The 24,089-nt window shown below is 49.5% G+C and overlaps 2 protein-coding genes across 4 annotated transcripts in view; one reads left to right on the forward strand and one right to left on the reverse strand.

Moving 5' to 3' along the window:
- Positions 1-5,673, reverse strand: part of Snx20 (sorting nexin 20) — a 9,008-nt gene extending 3,335 nt beyond the window's left edge. Inside the window, exons 1-3 of one of the 2 annotated variants that reach the window (XM_004643392.2) lie at positions 5,563-5,673; positions 2,131-2,269; positions 716-867 (exon numbers count right to left, since the gene is read on the reverse strand). In XM_004643392.2, coding sequence (XP_004643449.1) covers positions 716-867; positions 2,131-2,260 — 282 coding nt within the window. In that variant the 5' untranslated portion in view covers positions 2,261-2,269; positions 5,563-5,673. Of the gene's footprint in view, positions 1-715; positions 901-2,130; positions 2,270-5,562 lie in introns of both variants that reach the window. The other variant, XM_023703492.1, reaches the window with a different exon arrangement.
- A 13,012-nt stretch (positions 5,674-18,685) lies between these two features.
- The window catches only part of Nod2 (nucleotide binding oligomerization domain containing 2), a 34,343-nt gene continuing 28,939 nt past the window's right edge, over positions 18,686-24,089 (forward strand). For both annotated transcript variants that reach the window (XR_002818540.1, XM_004643393.2), the window contains exon 1: positions 18,686-18,743. The gene's annotated coding sequence lies outside the window, so the exon portion shown is untranslated. The remainder of the gene's footprint in view (positions 18,744-24,089) is intronic.

Genomic DNA, 24,089 nt, shown 5'->3' on the forward strand with positions numbered 1-24,089 from the left:
CTCTCTCTCTCTCTCTCTCTCTCTCTCTCTCTCTCCCTGTCTGTCTCTGTCTCTCTCTCTCTCTCCTTCCTTCCTTCTTATCAGCATTGGTGATTGAACCCAAGACTTTTAATTTTTATTTTGAGACAGGGTCTTAGTAAGTTGTTAAATTGCCCAGACTGGGCTCAAACTTGTGATCCTCCTGCCTCAGGATCCCAGAGTGCTGGGATTACAGGCATATGCCACCATCACCCTGCACTAGTCTTTCATTTAAATATATTTAATGTTTTTAAAAGTGAGCCAGTTTGGGGCTGGGGAGATGGCTCAGTGGAATAAGCACTTCCCTGGCAAGTGCAAGAACCTGAGTTCAATCCCCAGTTCTGAAAGAAAAAAAAAAAGCGAGCCAGTTTAAACATACAATTAACGAAGTGAGCAAGGATGTGATGAAATCGGAAGAAAAGGCACACAAGTGACTAATGCCTCATAACAGGATTAAACTGGCCTGCTGACATTTTAGGGTCTGGAACTGTTGGCTAATAAGTTTCTAGTTGTCATAGGATGACCACAGGGCTGAGCATGAAGCTTAGCTCTTCAGTCATGGCCTCTGGAAGAATGCTACCAGTGACAGAGTGTCTTCCACCCATTATACAGTTGGGATAGCAGAGGCTCCCCAGGACTTGCCAAGCGCTGGGAGGAGGCAGTGAAAGGGGTTCCCTCACTTCCCCTCCTGGCTCACCACAAATTTGGAGATCCTTCTCTGCTCAATGCGGGCTGAGACGATCTCAAAGAGCAGCTTGATGGGCTTCCAGCGGCCCTTCTCGCTCCGCCAGTACTCCTGCAGCTCCCGTGTGGTCATGTTGGAGTTGGAGCTGAGGCTGCTGGGACCATCTGGAAGGACAGCACCTTTAGGCATTGCCGTGGCTGGGTCACGTGTATTAGAGGCAAGGGCTCGAGGAGATGGCTGGGGCATCAGATGGAACAGCAGAACTCGAGGGGAGCGCTCGGTATCCCACGTCCCTCCCAAGCCCTGCCTGGCTCAGTCTCCCACTGCCAAGTCATTACCCCGGCCAGCATCTGGGCTGGGAAACGCAGCTCTGTTAATTACATCATTTACTTCTGGCCTATAGACACTGTTGTGAAATGCCATGTTCCTGACAAGCAGAGACCAGGCTCGTCCATTTCTGGGCACGTTGTAGCACGGACTCCGTGCTTGTGGTGGGGAGCTCTGGAGCACAGGAGAGTGCAATGAGCCCAACTAAAGACGTCTTGTTCTGCTCTCAGCCTGGCCGGCCTCTCTGGGCCTTCCCCAGTGCATGCTGCTCCTCTGCCTCGAATCCTACCCTCCTATCCTCCAACACAGTGTTTCTTAAGTCTCATTTGAGCCCTGTGGCCCTGAGAGTCCTGAGGAAGCTTAGAGTCATTCCCTAATTTGTATCATACCTGTGCACTTACTGAGCCTCAGAAGCCTGTGTCTGCACAGCCCATTTATCATTCCACTCAGCCCTTGGTGTTTGATCAGGAGCCTCACATCTTGTTCTTTTAGCATTTGTTTTGCATTTCTAACTTTTTCACTGGTGCTTACCCAGAGCTTGAGGTTTGATTTGCTCCAGTTTGCTTATGGGGGACACAGCAGTTGGTCAGCGAGCCCCTCTAGGGTGATAGTAAAAGGAGGTGGCACTATCGTAGGTGTTGCCAGTTCTGGGCCAGAATCCCTTGGCACCCACTCTCCTGGATGGTGCTGCTGGCTTTCTAAGAGAAGGAGCCAGGACTTTGGCTCTGCGAGCTTCTGGGGTACAGCTGCTCGCTTAGGGGCCTCCCTCAGCTGACGCATGGGGCTGGTGGATAATAACTTCTCTCAGATGTGACGACTCCGAGAGGTGTCCCAGCACCTTCCAGAAGGCCATCTCAGAGACTGAGCCCTGGTTGCCTGCCCTGGTCACCTAATCACTGATCCCCCATAGCAGCCTCCTGCCCTTTTCCCCTGGTGTCCCTATTCCCTGCCTGCCTCCTGGTGTCATCTCCCAGCTCAGATCTGCTTTGGGCTGACCCAGGGTCCCACTGACATGGTGCCACTATTCAAGCAAGCCCTGTTCACACCTCCCACATCTGTGTACCTCTGTCCCTTCCCCAGGTCCCAAGCCCCAAGCCTACCTTGGTGTCCTTCAGGTCCTGGATGTGGGAGGTCTTGGCTCGCGGCTGGTGCATCGTGCTCAGTCCTGGCCGTGCTCTGGGTCATGGGTTCCACCCATGCAGGGCACCCAGGGCGCTCAGCACTTGCCATGACCCTGGTCTGCCAGGAGCACAGGGAAGAGCAGTGAGTGCCTGCTTGTGTGGGGTGCTGCAGTCCCTGTAGGAGCCACGCTGCACCCTCCGCTGGTGGGCTGAGGGATGCAGGGGCACCCTGCTGGGTCAAACCCTCTGCTGGGCAGATGGTGCCAAGGCGGTGCAGACCCCTGTCATCCTGTCACGATGCCAGTGCTGTCGAGTCGCTAAATAAGATCACGTCGGTGATGTCAATAGCATTAGTGAACACCTGGGAGAAAGATGCTGACTTGGCCAGATAAATGGCCCAGTATTTAGGGTTTTTTTTAAAAAATTGTTTATTTATTTATTTACTTGTTTATTTGGTACAGGGTCTTGCTATGGGGCTCAGACTCATAGTGATCCTCTTGCATCAGCCTCCCCAGCACTGGGATTATAGGCGTGTGCCACCACGCCAGGTTTCAATGGTCAGCACAGCATGGAGCCTGCATGGCATGTGGTACCAGGGATTGAACCCAGGTCCTTGTGCTCGCCAGGTAGGCACTTAGACCACCGAGCTCTCTCTGGCCCCCAGTATTTAATTTTATCTTACTGTCTGTGTCAAATTTATTTTTAAGCAAACACTGACAACTTACTGTTCCTTCATCATATTACCTACTTCTTCATACCCCCTACCTAATTTGATGACCACAAAACTTTAGCACTCCTCACAAGTAACAGATGAGGGAACTGAGGTCTAGCCCGAGAGTACATGCAGATCGGGGATCCCAAAGTGGAATTCCTCTCAAATGCTTGTGCTTCAAGCCCGACATGCTCGTCTGCGGTGGAAGATGGTTTCTATCTCTCCTTTGCGATAAAGGGACTGAGTGCTGGAGCACCCCAAGAGCAAGTCCTGGTATGTGTTGCCAGGATGCAAACCCAGGAGGACTTGATGCCAAAACCCCTCTTGCATGGGGGCAAGTTGATAAGACGGGCAGCAGGGGTCCAGTGACCCTGGCAAGTGGGCAAGATGACGTAGGGGCTGGCATATTTGTCAGCTTCTCCCTAGAAAATGGGCACAGTAGCAGAACTGGCCTGTGGAGGCTGCTGTGCATATTAGGGCAGCAGTCCTGAAGGGCATCAACGCAGTCCCCCACACCAGGTACCATATTGCTGTCCCTGGTATTAGGATCTGGATACTGTGACAAGTACTTGTGAAATAAGGGACTCTGCTCTGAGGTATAAGCCAGAATAGAATTACAGCTACCCTTGGGTTATAAGAAGGGACAGTGGAAACACACTTGAGCAAGTAGCTGGGGTTCTGTGTAGGAGCAGAGATTTGGGACAAGGAGGCCCAGTGACCTCCCACTGCTTGTCTGGACTCAGGAGAGCTGTGTGCAGGTCCCGTGTGAACTCTGGACTCTTAGCTCCCAGGTTCCAGGCTGAGCCTCTGGCTGATGATGTCCTTGAGGAAAATGGGGTCACTGCTGCTGCAGTGTTGTCTCTTATGTCTCTGCCTGAGACAAGAGCCTTTCCCAGTGCATCAGACTAAGGAAGGGGCAGCTATCAGGGCCCACAGCCTGCGCCTCAGTGGCAGCTCTGGCTACCCCAGGCCAAAGGAACCCTGAGTGTTCTCCAGCTGGCTTCTGGACAGTTACGCAGTGGGTACTCCTGGGGCCTCCCATCCACCTCTCCTGCTATAGATGGGTAGAAAGAGGCACAGAGTGGGGGCCTCACTGGGCCAGGACTGCACACACATGAGCATGTATAGCTGGCACACCTTTTTTGTGTCTCAGGGGCCAGAAGCCATGGCCTTCCACCTGACTCACTTAAGCAAGGTCTCTATTTCTTCACAGGCAAGGTAGTGCCACAAGCCCTGACTTGCTGGTGACACGATTGATAGCTAAGGCTGGGTGCCTCATTTTTGGCTAAGCAAGTCAGCAGGTGGCCCACATGCTTTTTTATCTCACGGGATTTTGGCTGTCATGGAGGCCCCACGTTTCCTGTGGGCACTCCTCTGTGCCCCCTCAGTCCGCTCATCTGTGCTGTAGGTGATGGCGAGTGACACTAGCATCCACGGTCCCAGCCCGTCCAGCTCTGCTTCCCTGACCCGAAGCTGGTGCCAGGGCAGAAGCAGGGCTCTGCTTTCCCAGAGATGCTTTAAGTTTCCAGAAATGACAGCATGGCAGAATATTCCAGTAAAGACCTAGGAAAGCTGATCATAAGACCAGAGCTTAGAATAAAAATCAAATTCGGCAGGCAGTGCCAACTCCCTTATGTTTTCTCTTAGGGGCTGGCTGGGAACTGCCCACTGAAAGAGGAGTGGAAGGGAAAGAATCATGCGTTGCTGCATCCATGGGACTGTGAGCAGCTTCCTATCCACCTCTAGGCTTCAGGTTTCCCATCTGTGAAATGGGACGGCTGTCTTGTTACTCTAAATGTTCTTGGGAGACAGCCAAGCAGGGGTTCAGTGGCTTCTCCCCTGCCCTCCCTCCCCCACCCCGTGGCCTTGGCAGCAAACATTCCTGGGCAACAACAAAGCACTGCAAATGTTGGTGCTGTTGGCTGGGGGCCTCCCTTGGCCCAGATAACAACGGGCTTCCCAGTCCTCTGGACCCTTCAGCTCCTCATGCGAGACAGTTGTTCTCCTCCTTTTCTGCCAGGGTCCCTGGCCCTCACTTCCCCCTTCAAGGGGCTGCAGAGGGTGTCTCATCTGGGTGGAGCCTCTAGGGGATTGAAATACAGCGCCCCCCTCCGCCTGTGGGGAGACAGAAGGGCTTTGGCTATTGGATGCACAGCTGGGCCGGGGCAGGTATTACGGGACAACCTGGGTGCTCGCCTGAGCAGCCCTCAACGCAGAGGCTCCCCAGTGGGCCTGCAACAGACCCTCCCTTTGGAGGAGGGTCCAAAGCACCCATTTCTGGATACTTGCCCAAAAATCGGATTTCCCTGCACTGCAGGCCCAGAGTCCCAGGTAGCAGGTCTGGGGTGGGCCCTGGAGCCTGCATTTTGTACAGGTCCCCCTGAGGTCCCTGCTAGGTTGATGTAGGAGTGCTGATCTCACTTTTTGAGAAACACGGGCCTAGTTACTTATTTCCCAGGACCAAGATAGGTTGTTCAAGTGTCCAGCATTTTGGAAGGAATTGAAGTGACAAATGTAGGGGAAGGGGGTTCCCTGCCTGCTGTACCCCAATGTACTAAACATAGGACCCCTACCCAGAGGCTGTCATCTTCCCTCCTCTGTCCCACCCAGCACCTAATAGGTACAGAGAGAGAGTCACAGAAGATGGGGACAGAGGCCACATTGAGTGGAGGCCAGCTGATTTGGGATCTAACACTGACCTGAGGTCTTCAGTCCCTGTGTGTGCTGAGGGTCCGGGAGATGGTCACATGTCCCCTTTGTCTCTCTGTTCCAAGCTCCAGCAAGCTGTAGAGTGGCTGCTACTTTGCTAAGTTCCCTGTTTGAAAACAGGAAATGGGCTGTGTGACCCGCTCCTGATCACCCAGCCCATTGGCTGCTGAAAGGTGGTGTTCAAGCAACCAACCAGGGTTTTCTTCAGCAGCCAGCAGGGTGGAGCAGGCGGTGAGGGCTGGCTCTCCCTGCTCCCTGGGGAACCCTTACTTCCCAGCAACCTCACTGCCCCCGGAGACCTGGACCATCCTGCTGTTCAGACAGTGGTTCCCGGAGCTCTCTTTCAGGCCTTTGCTGTTGGTGTGACAGAAGACCACAAAATAAAGAAAAAAAAGTTTAGTTGACTCTCAGCTCTGGAGGCTAAGAAGTCCAGGGACACTGTGGTGGTCTTTGGGGAAGGACCTTCCCTGGGAGCAAGTGGAAGGGCAAGAGGGAACCTGGCAACTTGGCAGCCACCCTCTCCATGGTGATGGCACTCACCCATTTGCGAAGCCTCTGCCCACCCTCATGACCTAAGCACTAGGCCCCAATGCTATGGGGTTTGGGACCAAACTTTCAGCAATGAATTTGGGGAGTACATCCCTACATGCGATGGCCTATTACTGTGCCCTACAAGCTAGGGCTCAATAGGAAACTGAGGCTTGGAACACAGAGCTGGTGGAACGCATAGCTGGTGCCTAGTGTGGAAGGCCATGGGGTGAGAGGGTCTCACTAGTTCAGTAAGTTGCTCAAGTTGGGCTCTAACTTGTGTTCCTCCTGTCTCAGCCTCCTACAGTGCTGGGATTATAGATGTGTGCTACCATACCCACCTGGTTCTATATGATTTTCCCAGGTGGAATTACTGGGCCTCCAGGTTGGAATGGTCTCAACTGTGCTAGATCAAGCCATGCCATTTTTCCAGCATGTCTGTGACATTCTGCATCCCCAGCAGCAGCTCATGAGAGCTCTGGGTGCTCCACCTTCTCTCTCACCTTTGGCGTTGTCAGGGTTTGGTGCTGTAGACGTTGTAGTCGGTGTGCTGTGGTACTTCGTCATTTCCCTAAAGGCTAGTGATGTCGGGCACCTGCTCATGGGCTTATTTCCCATCTTTATTTTTTCTTCAGTGAAGTGTCTGTTCAAGTCCCGTGCTCATCTCCTTGCTGAATTAGTTTTCATTGGTTTGTGGGTGTGCTTCATGGGCCTGTTGCTTCTCAGGCTCTGTTCTGTGCTTTGCCTTTGTTCTCTCTCAGTAGGTTCTTAGGATAAATAGAAACTGCCAACTCTAAGTTGCTCAGCCACATAGTTCTTTCTTTCTTTCTTTCTTTCTTTCTTTCTTTCTTTCTTTCTTTCTTTCTTTCTTTCTTTCTTTCTAAAATATATTTAGGACAGGGTCTACAGGGCCCCACTACACAGATCAGACTCGTAGTGATCCTCCCTTTTTCAGCCTCCCAAGCTGAATCTCCAGTCTCAATCTCCATCTCAGCATACCCTGGGAGCAGGGCCTGCACGACACACTGGGTATTGAACCCTAGCCACTGAGCTCTGCTTAAGCAGGCGCTTTAGTCCACTGAGCTATCTGGCTGGCTCAGTCTTTTGTTTCATAGCCAGGTCAAGGAGCTTTCTCCTGCATTTGGCAGCCACCTCCAAGGCCATTGGGAGGCCTAAGGTGAGTCAAGATGTACAAAGGGTTTAGAACAATGCTGTGCTGTCTGCATGGACTGTTGTTTTCCTATCTTTAGTTTGCCTTTCTTGTGCGGGGTTCTCTAATGCGCCTGTTTACTTGTGACTTTCTTTATTTCAATGATCACTGAATCTCCTCACACCACTATACCATGGCTGTCACAAGGAGGGCTGCATATGTGAGGCCTGTTTTTGTTTTGAGGGAGAGAGCCTCAGGGAAGTGTTGTGCATGGTGTCCTCTACCGCGGGCTGGGGAGCCCCGGGTGCTGCTGCCTGTCTCCTTTGTCACCGACCCACAGGGGCAGGAGGTGACCTGGAGGTGGGTGCTCACACAGCATGAGTCTAGGCTGCCCCTGTCCTCTGCTGCCTGGCTTGGGCCTGGCCCACTTTCCTGTTGTCCTGCTCAGCCTTGGTGCATGTCAACTACCACTTCCTCTTCCGGGGCCAGGAGACAGACTTTCTTTGGAAATCCCCAGAACTGGAGGATGTCTGGCCTGAAGTACCCATCTAGATGGGACTGACGGGCAGGCCTCGTGCCTGGGTTTCTTCTGGGTGTGCCTTTCCTCTGGAGCCCTAGTGGTAGAGAATGGGCAAGGGCAACATCTTGGTCTGTTAATACTCTGCCATAATAGGACCATGGCCTGGCAAGCTTCTCACAGTTAGGGAGGCTAGGAGGTCCCAAGACGGGACAGGCAGATTCAGCACCTGGGGAAGGCCCATTCCTGTTTTGAGAGTGGCTCTCTTACAACTCCATGGCAGAAAGGGCGAGATGGATCACAACATCTCTCTTATAAGGCACTGACTGAGCCTGTTCCTGAGGGTACCCTCACTACCTAATCACCTCCCAAAGCCCCTGGCTCTTTGTGCCATCACATTGGGGTTAGGAGTTCAGCATATAAATTAGGAGCAGGGTGGGGGCACATCAAGGCCTTAACATGCACACAAGGTTCCACTGTCATGGGGGGGGGGAACAACAGGGGACACACCTCATTGTAGTGCTGAGACCAGATGGTGATGAGGGGGTCACTGAGGAGCCCTGGGGAGTTGGAGAGGGGAAGCTCTGGCATCTTGGAGTCTGGGTACCTCTTCTAGAATTCAGAACCAGAGCACCTCTCTTTTGTCCAAGGCCTTTGGTGGCTTCCTGCTGCAATCAGAGCAAATTCAGACTCCTTACCAAGGCCTCCCCTGCCTTCCTCAATGTCACTGGGTCCCCTCCCAGTGTCACTGGCCATGCTCACCGCAGCTGCCTGAGGCAGCTCTGGATTGTGCAAGCGTTGGTGTTTCTGCAGTTCCTGGGGCTGGAAATACCCTTCTTTGGTTCTTTCCATAACGTAATACTCTCTTTCACATCATTAAGCAGCAGCTTCTTTGTCCCTCCTCTAGGCAACCTTCTCCTGACCCCTCTGTCAAGACCCATCATTTGCTTATTTGTTTACAGACTGACTGTGTCAGCATTTTGTCCCTAGCATCAAGCACAGTTCCTGCCACCTAGTGGGTGCCTGGTACCTGTTTTGCATGTAAGCCAGCCATGGTGGTACACACCTTTAATTTTAGCACTCTGGGAGGCTGAGGCAGGAAAGCATAAGTGTGAGCCCAGCCTGGGCAATTTAACAACTTGGAGACACCATATCTTGAAATGAAAATAACAGGCATGAGATTTAGCTCAGTGTGAAGTCTCTAGGTTCAACTCCTATGTCTTCCTTCACTCTTCAAAAAAGCAGAGGAAAAAATAATTGTTGTGTTAGTGAATGAATGAATGAATGAATGAATGAATGAATGAATGAATGAATAGGGTAAGCACAGAGAAGTGATTAACTCATAGAATGATCCTGGGCAGGCTACCCACCCCCTTCTGAGTTTCCATTTTTCTTACTGTAACACAGCATTAAGTCAACTCCTCTAGCAGCAAAGCTCTGTATTTGAGCAAATCACTGAGCCCTAGCAATGACTGCTCACCACCACTGCAGATGCCCAACAGGCTTGGGACTGTGACAGTGCAACATTTACTTTGAAACATTTAACAGGAAGTGGTGGCTGCCCGTGGGCCTCTCCAAGTCTGGCGAACAAACCTCAGCTGGCCAGGGTTTTGCAGGTGATACAAAATCTACTCCAGTGAACCTAGGGTTTTTTTTTTTTTTTTTTTTTTGCACCTGAGTGTTTGAAGGTTTTTCATGCTTTAGGATTTTAAAATCAGGGCCACAGATGGAGTTCACTATGGGGCGCAACTGAGACACACTAGGGAAGGCCTGGGGTGCAGGTGTCATTTCTGCATGCCAGGCTGGGAGCTCCAGGCACTGTCCCTGAGCCTTCTGGTCTTCCCTTACTCTCTGGATGGTCAGACTTTCTGAGCTGAGGCTGGATCTGTGATGAAGGGCTGGATTGGGCATGTGTTCCGCCACTGAGCTACCCCCCTTGCATACCTATCTCTGCCTTCTATCAGGACGACACATAAAATATGCTTCCCAGATGGCTGTGTTCTTGCTGTGGAGGGGTGAGGGGGTCTCTTGGATGACAGCACCATAGTAGCTGATGAATTGTGTCAACTTGAGAAATTGAGAAGCTTAATTAAATTGACTCAGCAATTCCACACCCATGGTGGCTCATCACCTGGATGGTGTAAAAGGGAAATGAGGAAGCGCAGATGGGATCCCATCTCCAGAGGAGCTCCAGCATTCGCCTTCAGCCTTCTAGTGCAGACTCGTTGGCCTTCTGTTGCAGCCCCACTGGCCTCTTGGTACAGACTTGCGTGGCACACTGCAGTGCGCTCCAGACCTTGGACTGAACCCTTTGGTCTCCAACATGCAGATGCCCTCTGTGCACTTCCTCATGTGATTCTGCGGGTGACCCTTGTAAGTCAATCTTATAATTTCTTATGCACTTGCATATCTTTTCTTATATCTGTTTCTCTAGTAAAACCCTGACTGATCCAGGCACTAACACCATTCATCTTTGAGCTCTTACCACATGCCGAGTCCTAAGAGACAAGGTCCAGGTGGGTTGTCATTTCCACTTAGTAGTTAGGGAGACGGTTATGGCTTGGATCTAAAATATCTCTTAATGGGATGGAGTGTGGAGGGCTTTTTTCCCCAGTGTTAGGAGGTGGGACTTCTCAGAGGCAGTTTGACCAGGAGGGCTGTAAGTTCCCCAGCAGATTAATCTCCTGATGGATTAATAACTTGATGGCATTTATGGAAGTGCTGCAAACTTAGGGGAGAGATCCTGCTTGAAGAAAGTGGCTCATGGGCAGCATATTCTAGGGGACTATATCGTGTCCCTGGCCCCTGCCCATCTGTCTATTTTCTGGCTTCCATAAGATGAGCAGTTTTCTTCTCCATACTCTTCTGCCAATGATGCTTCTCATCACAGCCTAAAACAGTGGGGCCAGCTCACCATGTAACACCTCTGAAGCCATGAGCCACAGTAAACTTTTCTTCTTTTAAGTTGTTTTCTTGGATATTTTGTCACAGCACTGAGAAGCTGACTGATACAGAGACTGAGCCCAAGAAAGACTAAGTAACTGGCCAACCACACCAGAGTTAAGTGGTAGAACTGGAATTAAACTCAGTTTTGCTTGCATCTGAAGTCACTGCTATACCCACCTATTGTCACTACCTGCAGAGAGAGCCAAAGCTCAAGGTGGCATACTGTGTGCAGAAAGAAGCTGGTGCCAATGACAGGTGCTCATTGGGATGGTGGGAAAGCCAGCCTTTCATTTGTTCACCATCTGGTGCTGGAGGGTTTTGGGCCTTGGTGAGGGGTGTGCAGATTGGAGTGGAGACCTGCATAGGGGCTGCTGCTCAGTGTGAGTCCAGAGTGATCTGCTGTGGCTGTGGGTCTGTCCATCTTCCCATCCCAGCAGGCTGAAGAGAGCCCCTGCTAGGTGGGGGGCTGCCCTCTGGTAACCTCTTCCTAGCTAGCCAGCCAGTTTCATGTTATACAGCCCAGAGGATTACTCCAGAAGAAGACATCCCAGGACTAGAGCTCCTGGAGGCGTTGTCCCTGCCCCTTGTGAGCACTGCCTCACTGGTCCCTGGGTCAGAGCACTTGGGAAAGAAACATCACCAGAGTATCCTAATTTCTTGCCCCCAGCACAGGCCCTGCACACAGGGAGATTTTTATAGGTGCTCCTCTAACACATTGAAAAGGTTTGAAATAATCATTATGTAGTAGTACATTAAGGAGATACAGACTAGCTAAAGAGATTTTTAGGAGCTGAGTGTATTGGTGTGCATCTATAATCCCAGCTACTAGAGAAGAGAGGCAGGAGTGCAATTTAGACAGTCTCAAAAAAGAAAAAAAGAGTACTTATAATCCAATCATAAATTTTGATGGATAGTGTTTTAGATTCAACACATAAGCATAGATTCTTGTTACGTAATAGCAACTTACAATATAAAACATTTTTACAACCCAATTATTTTTTATCGAGATATAATACCCATATCGTAAACCCTTTTAAGATGTACGATTCACTGGCTTTTAGTACATTCATATGGTTGTATAATCAGCACCATTACCTAAATCTAGAATAATTCCATAGTGCCAAAAACAAACTGAATTTCTTTGTTCCTGCCAGTCCTCTACAGGTACAAATCTACTTTTTGTCTCCCTGGATTTGCTTACCCGAGCCATTTCGCGTAAGTGGACTCATGAGAGGTGGCATTTTGGATCTAGTTTCTTTCATTATATTTTTAAGATTCATGTGTATTCCAGTATATGTCAGTACTTTGATTAATTTCATGTGGTGATGGGGGAGGCCAGGTAGCTCAGCGGGCTAAAGCACATGCTTAGGCAGAGCACAGAGGCCAGGGTTCAATCCCTGGATGCTGTGCCGGCCCTGCTGAGATGGGTGATTGAGACTGAGCATGGTGGTGCACGCCTGTAATCCCAGCACTTGGGAGGCTGAAACCAGGAGGACCACTATGAGTCCGATCTGCGTCGCGGAACCCTGTAGACCCTGTAGACACTGTACTAAGTTAAAAAAAATCATGTGGAAATACTACTTTTGTTTAATCCAATTATTGACCAATCGGCATTTAGGTCATTTCTGCTTTTTGCTATTATGAATAGATGTCTATGAACATTTGTGTGCAGGCTTTTAAAAATTCTCTTGGGTGTGGAATTGTTGGCTCATGTGGTAGCTTTATGATTATTTTGAAGCACCCCAAAACCATGATGGTCTCACCATCTTACATTCCCATCATCAGTGTGTGGGGATTCTAATCTCGCCATGTATTTTCTAATACTTCTTATTTTCTCTTTTTTAGATTCTGGTCTCTCTCGTGGGCAGAAGGTGGCATTTCATTGTGGTTTTCATTTGCATCTTCCTAGTGATAAACAATGTTGAGCATCCTTTTAATGTGCTTATTGGCCACTTCTAAATCTTCTTTGTTATACTGTCTATTAAAATCCTTAGCTCATAAGCTTTGTGAAAACTGAACACAATATGTTGGAAAGTTAAGAAAAAAACCCAAATGAATATCATATTGACATCAGTCTAGTGAGTGATAAGATTTACACCAACAGTTAAAGTAAACATTGGCAGTGATTTTCAGTATTTCCTGCCACAAAACTCACTCTAGAGCACCTCAGGTAATACAGTGTAGCTCTACTTGTTGAAACTAGAAACCGTACATGGATCGGCATTAAGGAGAACATCAGTAGCAAAGGAACTTCAAGAGCAGAGACAATCTACCATGAGTACACACAGCACATCTCAGAATAGAAATTACTTTGGCATGACTAATGCCTACAATATGTGCAAGGGAGGAGAAAGGCCATGTTGGAGGGGGCTTTTGGACACTTATGCTGTAGAAGTTTAAATTCATTCAATGTGTAATGAGAAACAATGATAAATTTGTCTTTTAGACACTGAACTAGTTGATTAACTCAAAAGTACTGTGTTATTCTTAGCTAATTCCAAGATGAGCTCAAAGTGATCACTTAATTTTATCACTTTTAATGCCAATATGACACTACACACACACAAAGTGTATTGCTTTGTTATGCATGTGAATAAGCAATTTATAAAACTGTAACATTATATGTGTATATAAAATAGAAAATCAAATGTTACATATGTATATTTATGTAAATTCATGTATGTCTATATCTTCCCTGGTCAACTTAAACTAAATGCTCATCTTTTATGCATAAATTTGTGTATCATGTACCTATTTTATTACATGTCCTCATTTTAATGCAATTATTTCTTTAACATTCAGTTTTGAAAATTTTTACTTAAATATTTTAGTGACGTAAAATGTTCAGGATTTAGAGTATATTTTTCTATATGACTGGTACTAAGGAGCCGCAATAATGGGAAAAATCCTAGAATAAACATTTTTAGTTATAAGAAAAAAAATCCTTAGCTCAGGGCCAGAGTTATAGTTCAGTGGGATAAGTGCCAACCTGTCAAATACAAGGTCCCAAGTTTGATTCCTGGCACTGTTAAAAAAAAAAAAAAAAAGAAAAAAAAAAAAAAAAGTAAAATCCTTAGTTTATTATTGAGTTTGAGGAGTTTTTTTTTTTTTTTTTTTTTTGTGTCTTAGGGAAGGATCTACAGGGTGTACAGAGTCTCGCTGCATAGATTGGACTCATAGTGATCTGCCTGTTTTCAGCCTCCCAAGAGCTGGGATTATAGGCACTCTCCATCACATCCAGTCTCAATTGTCATCTCAGTGTGCCCCAGGCAGGGCCAGCATGGCAGAACCGAGGATCGAACCTCTAGCCCCTGCCCTTACCGCAGGCCCTTTAATCCGCTGAGCTATTTGGCCAGACCTTTATTTATTTATTTATTTATTTATTTATTTATTTATTTATTTATTTTCAGGCAGGATCTTACAGTGTAGCCCAGGCTGACCTCAAACTTGATTGAACTCACTGTGATCTTCCTACCAGTCTCACCAGTGCTCAGATTACAAGCATGTACCACTACATGCAGCTAGTTTGAGAAGTCTTTTATATCCTATATTCTAGGTACAATTTGCAAGTATTTTCTTGTACGCTGTTGACTGTCTTTTCACTTTCTTCATGGTGTCTTTTGAGGAACAAAAGCTTCTAACTTTAAGCCCAGTTTACCCATCTTTTTTCCTTTGGTTGCTTATAGGGTTAAATCTGAGAAATTATTGCTTCACCTGCGGCAATCAAGATTTATACCTATGTCTTCTAAGAATTTTATATTTAGGGCCAGCCACATAGCTCAGTGGACTAAAGTATTTGCTTAGACAGCTACAGGGGCTGAGGGTTCAAACCCTGGCCTGTGGTGCTGGCCCCATCCCTGGGGTGCGCTGAGACAGTGATTGAGACTGGGTGTGGTGGTGCACGCCTGTAATCCCAGCACTTGGGAGGCTGAAAACAGGAAGGATTGCTACGAGTTCAATCTACATAGTGAGACCTTGTAGACCCTGTACTAAATACAAAAAAAAAAAAAAAAAAAAAAATTAACTCCTGCATTTCAGCCTTTGAGCCATCTTGATTTAATTTTGTATACAGGCTGAAATAGGACTCCACATTCATCCTTTGGTGTGTGGCCATCCAGCACTGCGTATGTCTGTCAGGGTGACTGCTCTTCCCCCTTAACCTGCCTTGGCGAAGAGTGAGGATGGAGCACAGTGATAGAGCACTTGGCCTAGTGTACTTGACACCCTGGGTTCAACCCTCAGCTCCATAGAAATAAACAAATTGCTCTGGAAATTTATTTTATTTTATTTTTTTGGCAGAACTGGGGATTGAACTCAGATCCTTGCATTTGTCTGTCAAGAACTTATCCTCCTGAGCCATTTCCCCGGCTCCAACTCTGGCAATTTAAAATGTAGTTCTTATTTAAAAAATAAGCTACTTTTAAAATTTAGCCTTAAAGTGGCCATTGTTCATTGTTCTATGCTAATAAACATACACCACCCTAGGTTTCCTTCTACCACTGAGCTACATCTCAGCTGCTTTTCAAAATTTTATTTGAGACGGGGGTCTCACTAAATTGTATCGCTGACCTTGAACTTGAGGTCTTCCTGCTTCACTTTCTTGAATAAGAACATTAGCGACAGGCTTGTATTGCCATTGAGGAGGAGTTTGAGGGGCAGGTTCAGGGACACACAAGGAACTGATTGGGGACTCCCCTGTGTGTGTGGGCAAAGTATCCAGAACCAGAGTGAAGAAGAAGGAGGAAGTGGACATTGGGAAGATAAGCTGTTGTTTTTGAGATTCAGTCATTTTGAATCAGGGCCACGATAATTTAGCACTTTGTACTCACGCCATGACTAGCGTGACAGTCACGCTACACTATATCTAGTTTGCTATCAGATCTTTTAATAATAAATTCTTAGTGAAATGCATCAGACATAAAGGAAAATGTAAATATCATACATGTTTAATTTGACCGGTTTTCACAAAGTATTTGTGTCTTGGTTATTTTTCTTTCATTGTTGAGGCAAAATACCTGACACCCAGAATCAAGGAAGAAAAACTTCATTTAGCTCACCATTTGTGGAGGCTTCAGTCCATACTTGGCTGGCTCCGAGGCAGGGTGGCACATGACAGTGGGCAGCAGTTTGTGGTGGTGGAAAACAGCAAAGGCAACAAAAGCAAAGGGGAGGAGCAACAGAGAGCAAGCCTCCTTCCCTCCCTTGTACTGTATCAGGCTACCCACCCCAGGGCAGGGGTAGCACTCACCCCCATCATCCCAGCATTGGACCATGGATCAACCAAAAACTCTAGTAGCCCACCCCATGACTGCATGAGGCTTTGCAGGGGCATCTAGACACAAAGCACAACAACTTGCATCCTTGTAACCACCATTCAGACCCAAACTAGAACATTACTAGCACTCCAGAGGCCCCCTTTCCTCCCTACTCATTCCACCTCCTCCCCAGTGGCACCCTCTATCTTGACTCCTCCCACTGTAATTTAGCTCCACCTGCTTTTGAATTTTATACAAGTAATATCACCCAGTGTGCATGCTTTTGTGTCTGGCTTCTTTCACTCAACAATACTGTGGGCCTTTTGGGCTGCAGTAGCTTATTCATCTTCATTGGCTATTAGAATCACAGTGCCAATTTACTGTACATTCACTTAAGAAATATTCATTACCTGCCAGCTCTGCTCCAGGGAACAAGGCAGGTGATTCCTGTTCCTTTATAGCTCATGTTCCCTTGGGTGAGAGGCTATATGGAATATACAGCATGTGGTGCAGAGAGAAGTCCTATGCAGGAAAGCATCAAGGAGAGCAAGGAAAACTACCTGAGGTGTTGCAGATGTGCACAGAGCACTCACTGGAGGGACCACGTGTAAGCAGAGACCAGAAAGAGAAGCAAGGAGCCGGGCAGACTTCTAAAGGAGGAGCATTCCAAATGGAAGGATCAGCAAGTGTGGGTGCCTGGAGGTCGAAGAAGGCTTGGCGTGCTTCAGGGACAGCTGGGAGACCAGGATGGCTGGAGCAAAGGGAGTGCGGGGAGACTGGTGGTGGTGGTGGTGGTGATGGTGGTGGTGGTGGTGGTGGTGGTGGTGAGGGCCAAGAGAGCACTTGCAAGGATGCTGGTTTTTACTGATTGATATAGGAGTCACCAACAAAGGGTGAAGTCTGTTTGATTTTTTAAAGCAGACTCACTCTGACTGCTATACTGAAGAAGGCCTGCAGCAAGCATCATGGAGAATGGCCAGCAGCTCTGAGGAAACCCAGGAGAGACGTGATGAGCCATGCTCCCGGGTGGCCATGGCGGATCAGGCAAGGAGTGGCTGCCTCCAGGGTTACTCTGAAGCTCAAGCCAAGCATTTGCTCCTGGGTGGGATGCAGGGGACCAGTGAAGGTGGGTTGGGTTGAGTTTTCTAGGTGCTCTGCCTGTTCCCTGCTATTGGGCACGTAGGGTTCCAGCGTTTCACTGTTACAGACAAGATGTGGTAACTGTTCTTGTAGGTGGGTCTGTACAGTTAGGACATAACTTCTGTGGCCAGAGCCCTAGGGCAACTGTCACTATTTGGACAGTTTAATTCATCTTTGCGTGCCTCAGTTTCTTTATCTCTAAATTAAGGATAATAATAGCTAACACTATGTAAGTGAGTCTTATTTATGAAGGTCAATACATTGTGAGCGCTATATCAATGACAGCTATTTTCATTATTTTGGCTTTAAATGAGACCCCAATATAAGTGCTTTCAAAAAGAGCATTTATAGTAACACCTTAAATGGAAAACATTGTCACTTGCTTGGAAGACTTGAAATGCATATAGTAAATTTAAGGGAAACAAAACAATGTCATTAAGAGCTGTTTAGGTTCTATTGGGAGGTTGAATAGAGCAGGCTGTGTCCAAGCCCTGTGAGTACTGAAGTGGGCCCTCTCTCCTCAGCCTAGCAGAAGGACTGACAGACTGTGTAAGATGAGGAACTGTATTGAAAGGCCTTGTCCACTCCCCCCCCACCGTGTGTCATTTGGGAGTCGCATAGTATTAGAGCATTTAGGTGACCAACAACTTAAGGATCACTTAAAGAGTGCATCAAGTTTGTACTAGTATCAAAGATTTTCTAGCTTTTAATTTCATAAGATATGGCCGATGGGCTGGGGAGATAGCTTGGTGGTCTAAGCACCTGACTGGCAAGCACAAGGACTCGGGTTCAATCCCTGGGACCCCATGACTTGCCGGCCCTGGGAACCCCAGGTGAGCCCAGCTGGCTATGGAAACCGGACATGGTAGCACAGGCCAGTGATCCCATTGCTGGGAAGGCTGAGACAGAAGGATCACTATGAGTCCAAGCTGCACAGCAAGACCCTGTACCAAATAAATAAATTAATAAAAATTTTAAAAAGATATGGCTGAGTGTGCGTGTGTGTGCACACGTGCGTGCGTGTGTTGAGGTGAGTGTGTGTGGGGAGGGGTGTTGTTCTTAGAAATCTCCGTTGCCCTTCTAGTTAGAACATGGTTCAGAAAGGCACTCCATGACCAGGCATGGAAGCACACCTTGTGAGTCCAGCACTCAGGAGGGCCGAGGCAGGAATGATCTCAAGTTCAAGCCCAGCCTGGGCAACTTAGCTATGGAGACTGTTTAAAAAACAAGACTGAGGATGTAGCTTAGTGCAAAAGTCCTAGGTTTACTCCCCAGTACCGGAAAAAAAAAAAAAAAAAAAAAAAAAAAGAAGAAGAAAAGAGAAAGAGGGAAGAAAGGAGAAAAAAGGGAGATACGTTAGCAATGCCTCTGATTTCCAAGGGCAGACCCATCCATACCCATCTTCACCTGTCCCAGACTGGGACCAACAAGCCTGAGGCCTTCCTTTCTGCGGCTGGAGCCAGGAGGGGCGGGGCTGCCCGGAACCTCGCTGTGGGGGCGTGGAGGGGGCAGGGAGGAGGCGGGGCGAGGGCGGGGTGACGACCCAGCTCTAGAGTTTGGACTGATCCTGGGCTGATCCTGGGAGTCGCGGCCCCAGCCCGGCCGGCGCAGGATTGCATCGCTGGCTGCAGGGCGGTGAGTTCCTATCCAGGGCCCTGCCTGTGCTTCGCGCTGTGGGTGGGTTGGGGAGACTGGAAGTGGGCGCCAAGAAACCCACTTCTGACTCGGACCCCTGTCTCCGCCGCTGCCCTGACCGCTGGGCTTGGGGCGAGGCTGCCTCAGTTTACCTGGGGACATCCTGCGGTGGAAAATGGCGGTGAAAGAAAAGGGGGCGTCTCCGGGTTGGGGAGTTCTTTGTGGTAACAGGGATGAGGAGATTTGGGGGCGGGAGCCTTGGAGCTCTGAGGCTGTGACCAGTGGGTGGCAGTTCCTTCCTCTCACTGGGTCTCTTGTGACACTTAGGGAAGGCTCCTGCTCCTCCCTCCCACTTGGCGAGTGAGAGCCCCAGGTTCCGATCCTGGCAGGTCCAGACAGGCCCCCGCCCAGGCCTGCCGGGCCCACATCCTGCAGGCCTTGGCCTCTTCTGGCTTCTCAAGCTGGTGCCATGGCCATCTGGTCCTACCTGTTTTCGTACAAAGCTTCCCGCACCCCAAGGAAGTGGAGTGTCCTGCAGCTGAGTGAGCACCGCAGACAGAGCCCTGGCCTCCTGCCCTGTAGCCTCAGTTTCCCCATGGGCTGTGCCTGGTCTCCTCTGGGTTCCTTGTTCTGGGGAGGGAGAAAGGCTGCCCTGTCACCCCTCCCTGGTCCTTTAGGGAGGAGGCCCAGAATCACAGCCCCACAGCCTCTGCTCTGTCCTGGTCCCACCTCCACAGGGTGCCAGAGCTCTGGGTTTGCTGCTCAGCCCAGGCCCCTTGGCCTCTCTGCACTCTGGAGCCTAAGGCTGGAAGGGGCCCATCTAGCCTGGACCCCAGGTCAGAATCCCTCTGTCGCATAGACCTGTGACCAGGAGCTCACTTCTGAGGAGGTGGCTATTTGTGTCCGGCAGCTCTAATTTCATTTAGTTCAAGTCTGTGGCATGCAGATCCTGCACCTTGGTCCATATCTGCTTTCTGAGCAAATTCATTCATTCATTCATTCATTCATTCATTCATTCCTGCTTTATCAGATGACACACGGGAGATATAGCAATGGAAAACCCAGACAACACTCTGCCTTTGTGGAGTGCACATGTTGAAAGGAGCATAAGCAAGGAAATAAGTAAATACCTTGCACTGGTGTGGTGAGAGGTGCAGTGGAGACAACGCAGGGGCAGGTGCTGGGGTGCTGGGGTGCTGGGGTGCTGGGGTGCTGGGCTGGGGTTTGCAGTGCTGTACAGCACAGGCAGGGCAGGCCTGTAGACTGTGATCACCAAACAAATCATTAGGAACCATCTGGCTGTCTAGGGCAGTGATGGCAAACCGTTTAGAGTTCCCAGTGAAACAAACAGCCCTCCACATCCACGGGCCAGAGGTTTGATAGGAGAAAGCAGAGAGCAGCCGTGAAACTAGAAGCCTGCGCAAAGGCCCCAACCCGAGGCAGGAGCCCACCAGGCAGTCCAGGCAGGTGCAGCTCTGGTTTAGCCTAAGATCAAAGAGAGAAGGCAGGTGTAACCAGAGCAGGGAGAGGATGCGGGGAGTCAAGAGGAAGAGAGTCCAGGATGGTGAGGGGGTGAGGGTCCATCGGAGCGGGTCTGCTGCCCACGGCCTTGGGCACACCGGACAGGCTTTGGCTTTCAATTGGAGTGCGGTCAGAGGGCTCTGTGCAGAGGAGCCACCTGCCCTGAACCAGGGGCTGTGGGCTCATCTACTGAAGGGAGGACCCCAAGAGGGGACACTGCTGTCATCCAAGGGTGAGACTGTGGGAGAATTTACCACAGCATAGAAAGGCGGTGAAAAAAAACTTTAGGCTTTCACATTTTCAAAAATTTCCAGTTTTGAAGAGTGGGCTGACAGGACTTGAGATACACCAGAGATGGAATCAAGGGTGACTCTGAGGTTTTCAGCTTGAGCATCTACAAGATTGGACCACTGTCATTCACGATGGACCCTCTTTAGGAGGCAGATAGGGGTTTGACTTTGTGGCTGTGCAGGTTGAGATGCTCCTTAAGCATACAGGTGATGCTGTGGAGGCGGCTGGGAAAACCTCACGGGGGTTGGGGCTGGCAATAGTGTGATGCTCTGGGTCCTCGGGGTGGCTCAGGCCAGGCAAGGAGACAGAAAGAGCTGCCCTGACGTGGGAGGGAGATGGGACTCGCATCCTGGGGGAGTGCTCCTAGAGGAAGGGGCAGGGAGCCACCAGGATATTGTGCTGGCTGCCTTGGCAGAGCAGGTGAGATGGTGCGAGTTGGGCTATAGGACATTGCTGGTGACCCTGATGGGAGGGAGAAGACTCGGGCAGCAGATATGACATTGGAGTGAGAGGGAGGGGTCCAGAGGGGGATTTGGTCTTTCTGCACCCCAGTGAAGACATCTATTAAAGAGGGAAGCTCGGAGGTGGGAGGGAGAGTGGAGCATGGCCAGGGAGGGGGTGGGTCCAGCGCTCCAGGGGCGGCTCAGTCCCTCTTGGGACCAAGGTGGTTCTGGTTGGGCTTCCCTGACTTGTCTTCCCTCGGGCTAAGAGCACTGGCTCAGAGAACCCCGATGGGGAGGAAGGAAGAGGTGCCAGGACAGGCGCGGGCCCTGGGGTCAGGGAGGACCAGCATCACCTGCTGATCCTCTGCTTCAGCCAGGAGGACAGGACAATAGTGACACAGAACTTATAATAACTGAAGCAGAGGAAAAGACAATGGAGATAAATTGATGCTTTAGTCTGAAATGAGAAAGTCTGACCAGGTGATAAAATGCAAGAGGATTTTAGGGACAGTTTTTGTGAAACAGATGGTAAGTAAACATCTACCTATCTTTCTTTCCTGAGTTAAACTCAAGCAGGAGGAACTTCAGCTAAGACACAGCAAGAATTTCCTGAGCTGGTTTGTGAGAACAGCCCCAAGGCCAGGTGTTTTCCTTCCCAAGTGTTATATTAAGAAAGGACAATGGCTTCTTGTGGGCAGGGGCTTGCCCTTGGCCCTTGGGGATTTCCCCTTGCTCTGAGGTTTCCAGAGGACTGGTCTCTCCTCTTGCCCAAGACAAGCCTGAGTGTGTGTGGCTAGCCACTCTGGGGGTAGCTCTGGCTGTGGTGGCTTTGGGGCAGGTGGTACTTATGAGCAGCTCATCTAGGTATGTCTGGGGCCTCAGTGTCTCTGTCTTTCTGTAACTGAAGGTCACGGTGGATGAAGTAGGCTTTGAGCCAAAACAACCAGGACTTTCTAGTCCAGGATGGCTGCTTGGCCAGCCCTGACTTCCTGCTGGTCTTTTTGGGATTTCCCCTGGGGGTGGGGTCTGTGGACAGTGCCAGGGCTGTCACTTTTGTCTCCTGACCAGGCCTTGCCCCCAGATGGCCTGGCCATTCTGGTTCCTTGGGAGGCTAGGTGATCGAGGGTCTCCAGGTGGGACAGAATTAGCTGGTGTCCTGCCCTAGGCATCCTCAAGTGAGAGATGCAACCTATGGTAGCCCTACTTTCGTCCTCCTTTGATTCCTGATGGCACCTATGCTTCCATGCTAGGGTCAGAGCGAAGGTGCTGGCTCCATCTCCGGGCTGCTCTCAGAGGAGGGTGGGCTCTGGTTATCTTCCAAAGACCTGGGCAAGGATGTGCTGGGGGCTCGTACTACCTTCTCAGTGTCCCCTCCACACCTAGCTCCCTGCTTGGGGGCAGTACAGGGAGGAGACCCCCTAGATCAGGGCACCGCCATAGTTCCTGGTTTGTAGTTGCCTCCGCAGTAGGAACGCCTTCCTTCCCAAGCTGCCAGATGCACAGGTGCCCTGCTACCTCAGTTTCCCCATCTGGCCAGCACAAAACCTCCGGTCTGTTGGCAGCAATCTGAGTTGGAGATCCTCCTGTGGCCAGCCTCAGCTGTCATATGAGCATGGGCACAGCCCTTCTTCCCCACTAGATTTTGATTCATGAAAATTCCCAAGGCTGCTCCTAGAGCCCAGTGCTGTGCCAAGCTGCAGGATGCCAGGATGCCAGGATCCAGGCACCCCGTTGGGATAACAGGGCATGAGAGGCACATAAACAGCCAACAGGCAAGATGCAAAATCCCAGGGCCACTTGGCACCTGCTCTTTGAGTGTCCCAAAATGTCCCTGATTTATAAAAAGAAGTTATGTCCTTCTTTTTCCATGCCAGCACCCTTTCACTTTCGTTTTTTTTACATGGCATTGCACCAGCTCTTGTGCACCAGGCCCTGGGACAATAGCAGAACAAACTACACCAAGAGATTTTCTTTGCTGAGCTCTCAGCACCTGGAGGTGGGGGCCTCAAGGTGTGTGTGTGTGTGTGTGTGTGTGTGTGTGTGTGTGTGTGTGTGTGTATGTGTGACTGGGGGCAGTGTGCTCCACAATACTATGCTTTTTCTTTTCTTTTTTATCTTTTTGAGACAGGGTCTTGCCGGGCAGTTCAAGCTGGCCTTGAGCTTACTTTGTAGCCCAGGCTGGTCTCTAACTTGCAACAATTCTTTTGCCTCAGTCTCCTGAGTGCAGGGATTACAGGCATGCACCACCATGCCCAGTGACACTATGATTTTTGCACTTCCTAGATCGAGATTCTGTGGAATTATTCTGAGCTCTTCACTAGGCAACAGTGAGACAATGGTTATGTCCTCAGGGAAGGGTCCTGGCCCCTTCGGGGGACCCAGGCGTAAGCAGGTAAAGATGTGTATCCTGGGATTGGGCTTGGGCTTGTGTACTAGCTCTGCCTTACCTTGCTGTCACACATTGTACAAATCGCTTGCCTGTGTGCCTCAGTATTTTTCCCCATAAAATCAGATAGTGATACCCTCCTCCAGAGTGGTGGGAGGTTAAATGAATCCCTCCAGAAAAGCATATAAATGGGTGTCTGGTGCATCATAGGTGCTTAATAAATATTAGCTGGTCACTAGGCTACTTAGCTTAAACCCAACCAGCCTGGAAGAGCCCTTGTACCGTGCCTCAAACAGGATGAATTTCCTGATCCCTTGGGAGACAGTGCCCCAGCCTTTGTAAACTTCTTAAACCAGGACCATGCATGGGTGTGGGAGCCTGTGTTGTTTGGTTTTTGTGATACTGGGGATTGACCCAGAGCGTTCACACTGAGCTGCATTCCCAGCCCTTTTTGCTTCTAATTTTTAAACAGGGTCTCGCTGAGATGCTAAGTTGTCCACATTGGGCTTAGAAGTGACATCCTTTACCTTAGTCTCCCAGATGACAGGGATCACAGGCGCATGCCACCAATGCTGGCCAGCCGGTGATCTTGATTTAATTCTTGGCTTCTTGGAACTCTGTGGGATTGTACGTTGGTTTCGTGCTTTCCTCAGGGTTCAGTTTTCATGGCTAGAAGATAGGGAGCTTGGCCTGGACAGCCCTGGA

The sequence above is a fragment of the Octodon degus genome, unplaced genomic scaffold (genome assembly GCF_000260255.1).
Source record: "Octodon degus isolate 3935 unplaced genomic scaffold, OctDeg1.0 scaffold00173, whole genome shotgun sequence".
Classification (NCBI taxonomy): Eukaryota; Metazoa; Chordata; class Mammalia; order Rodentia; family Octodontidae; genus Octodon; species Octodon degus.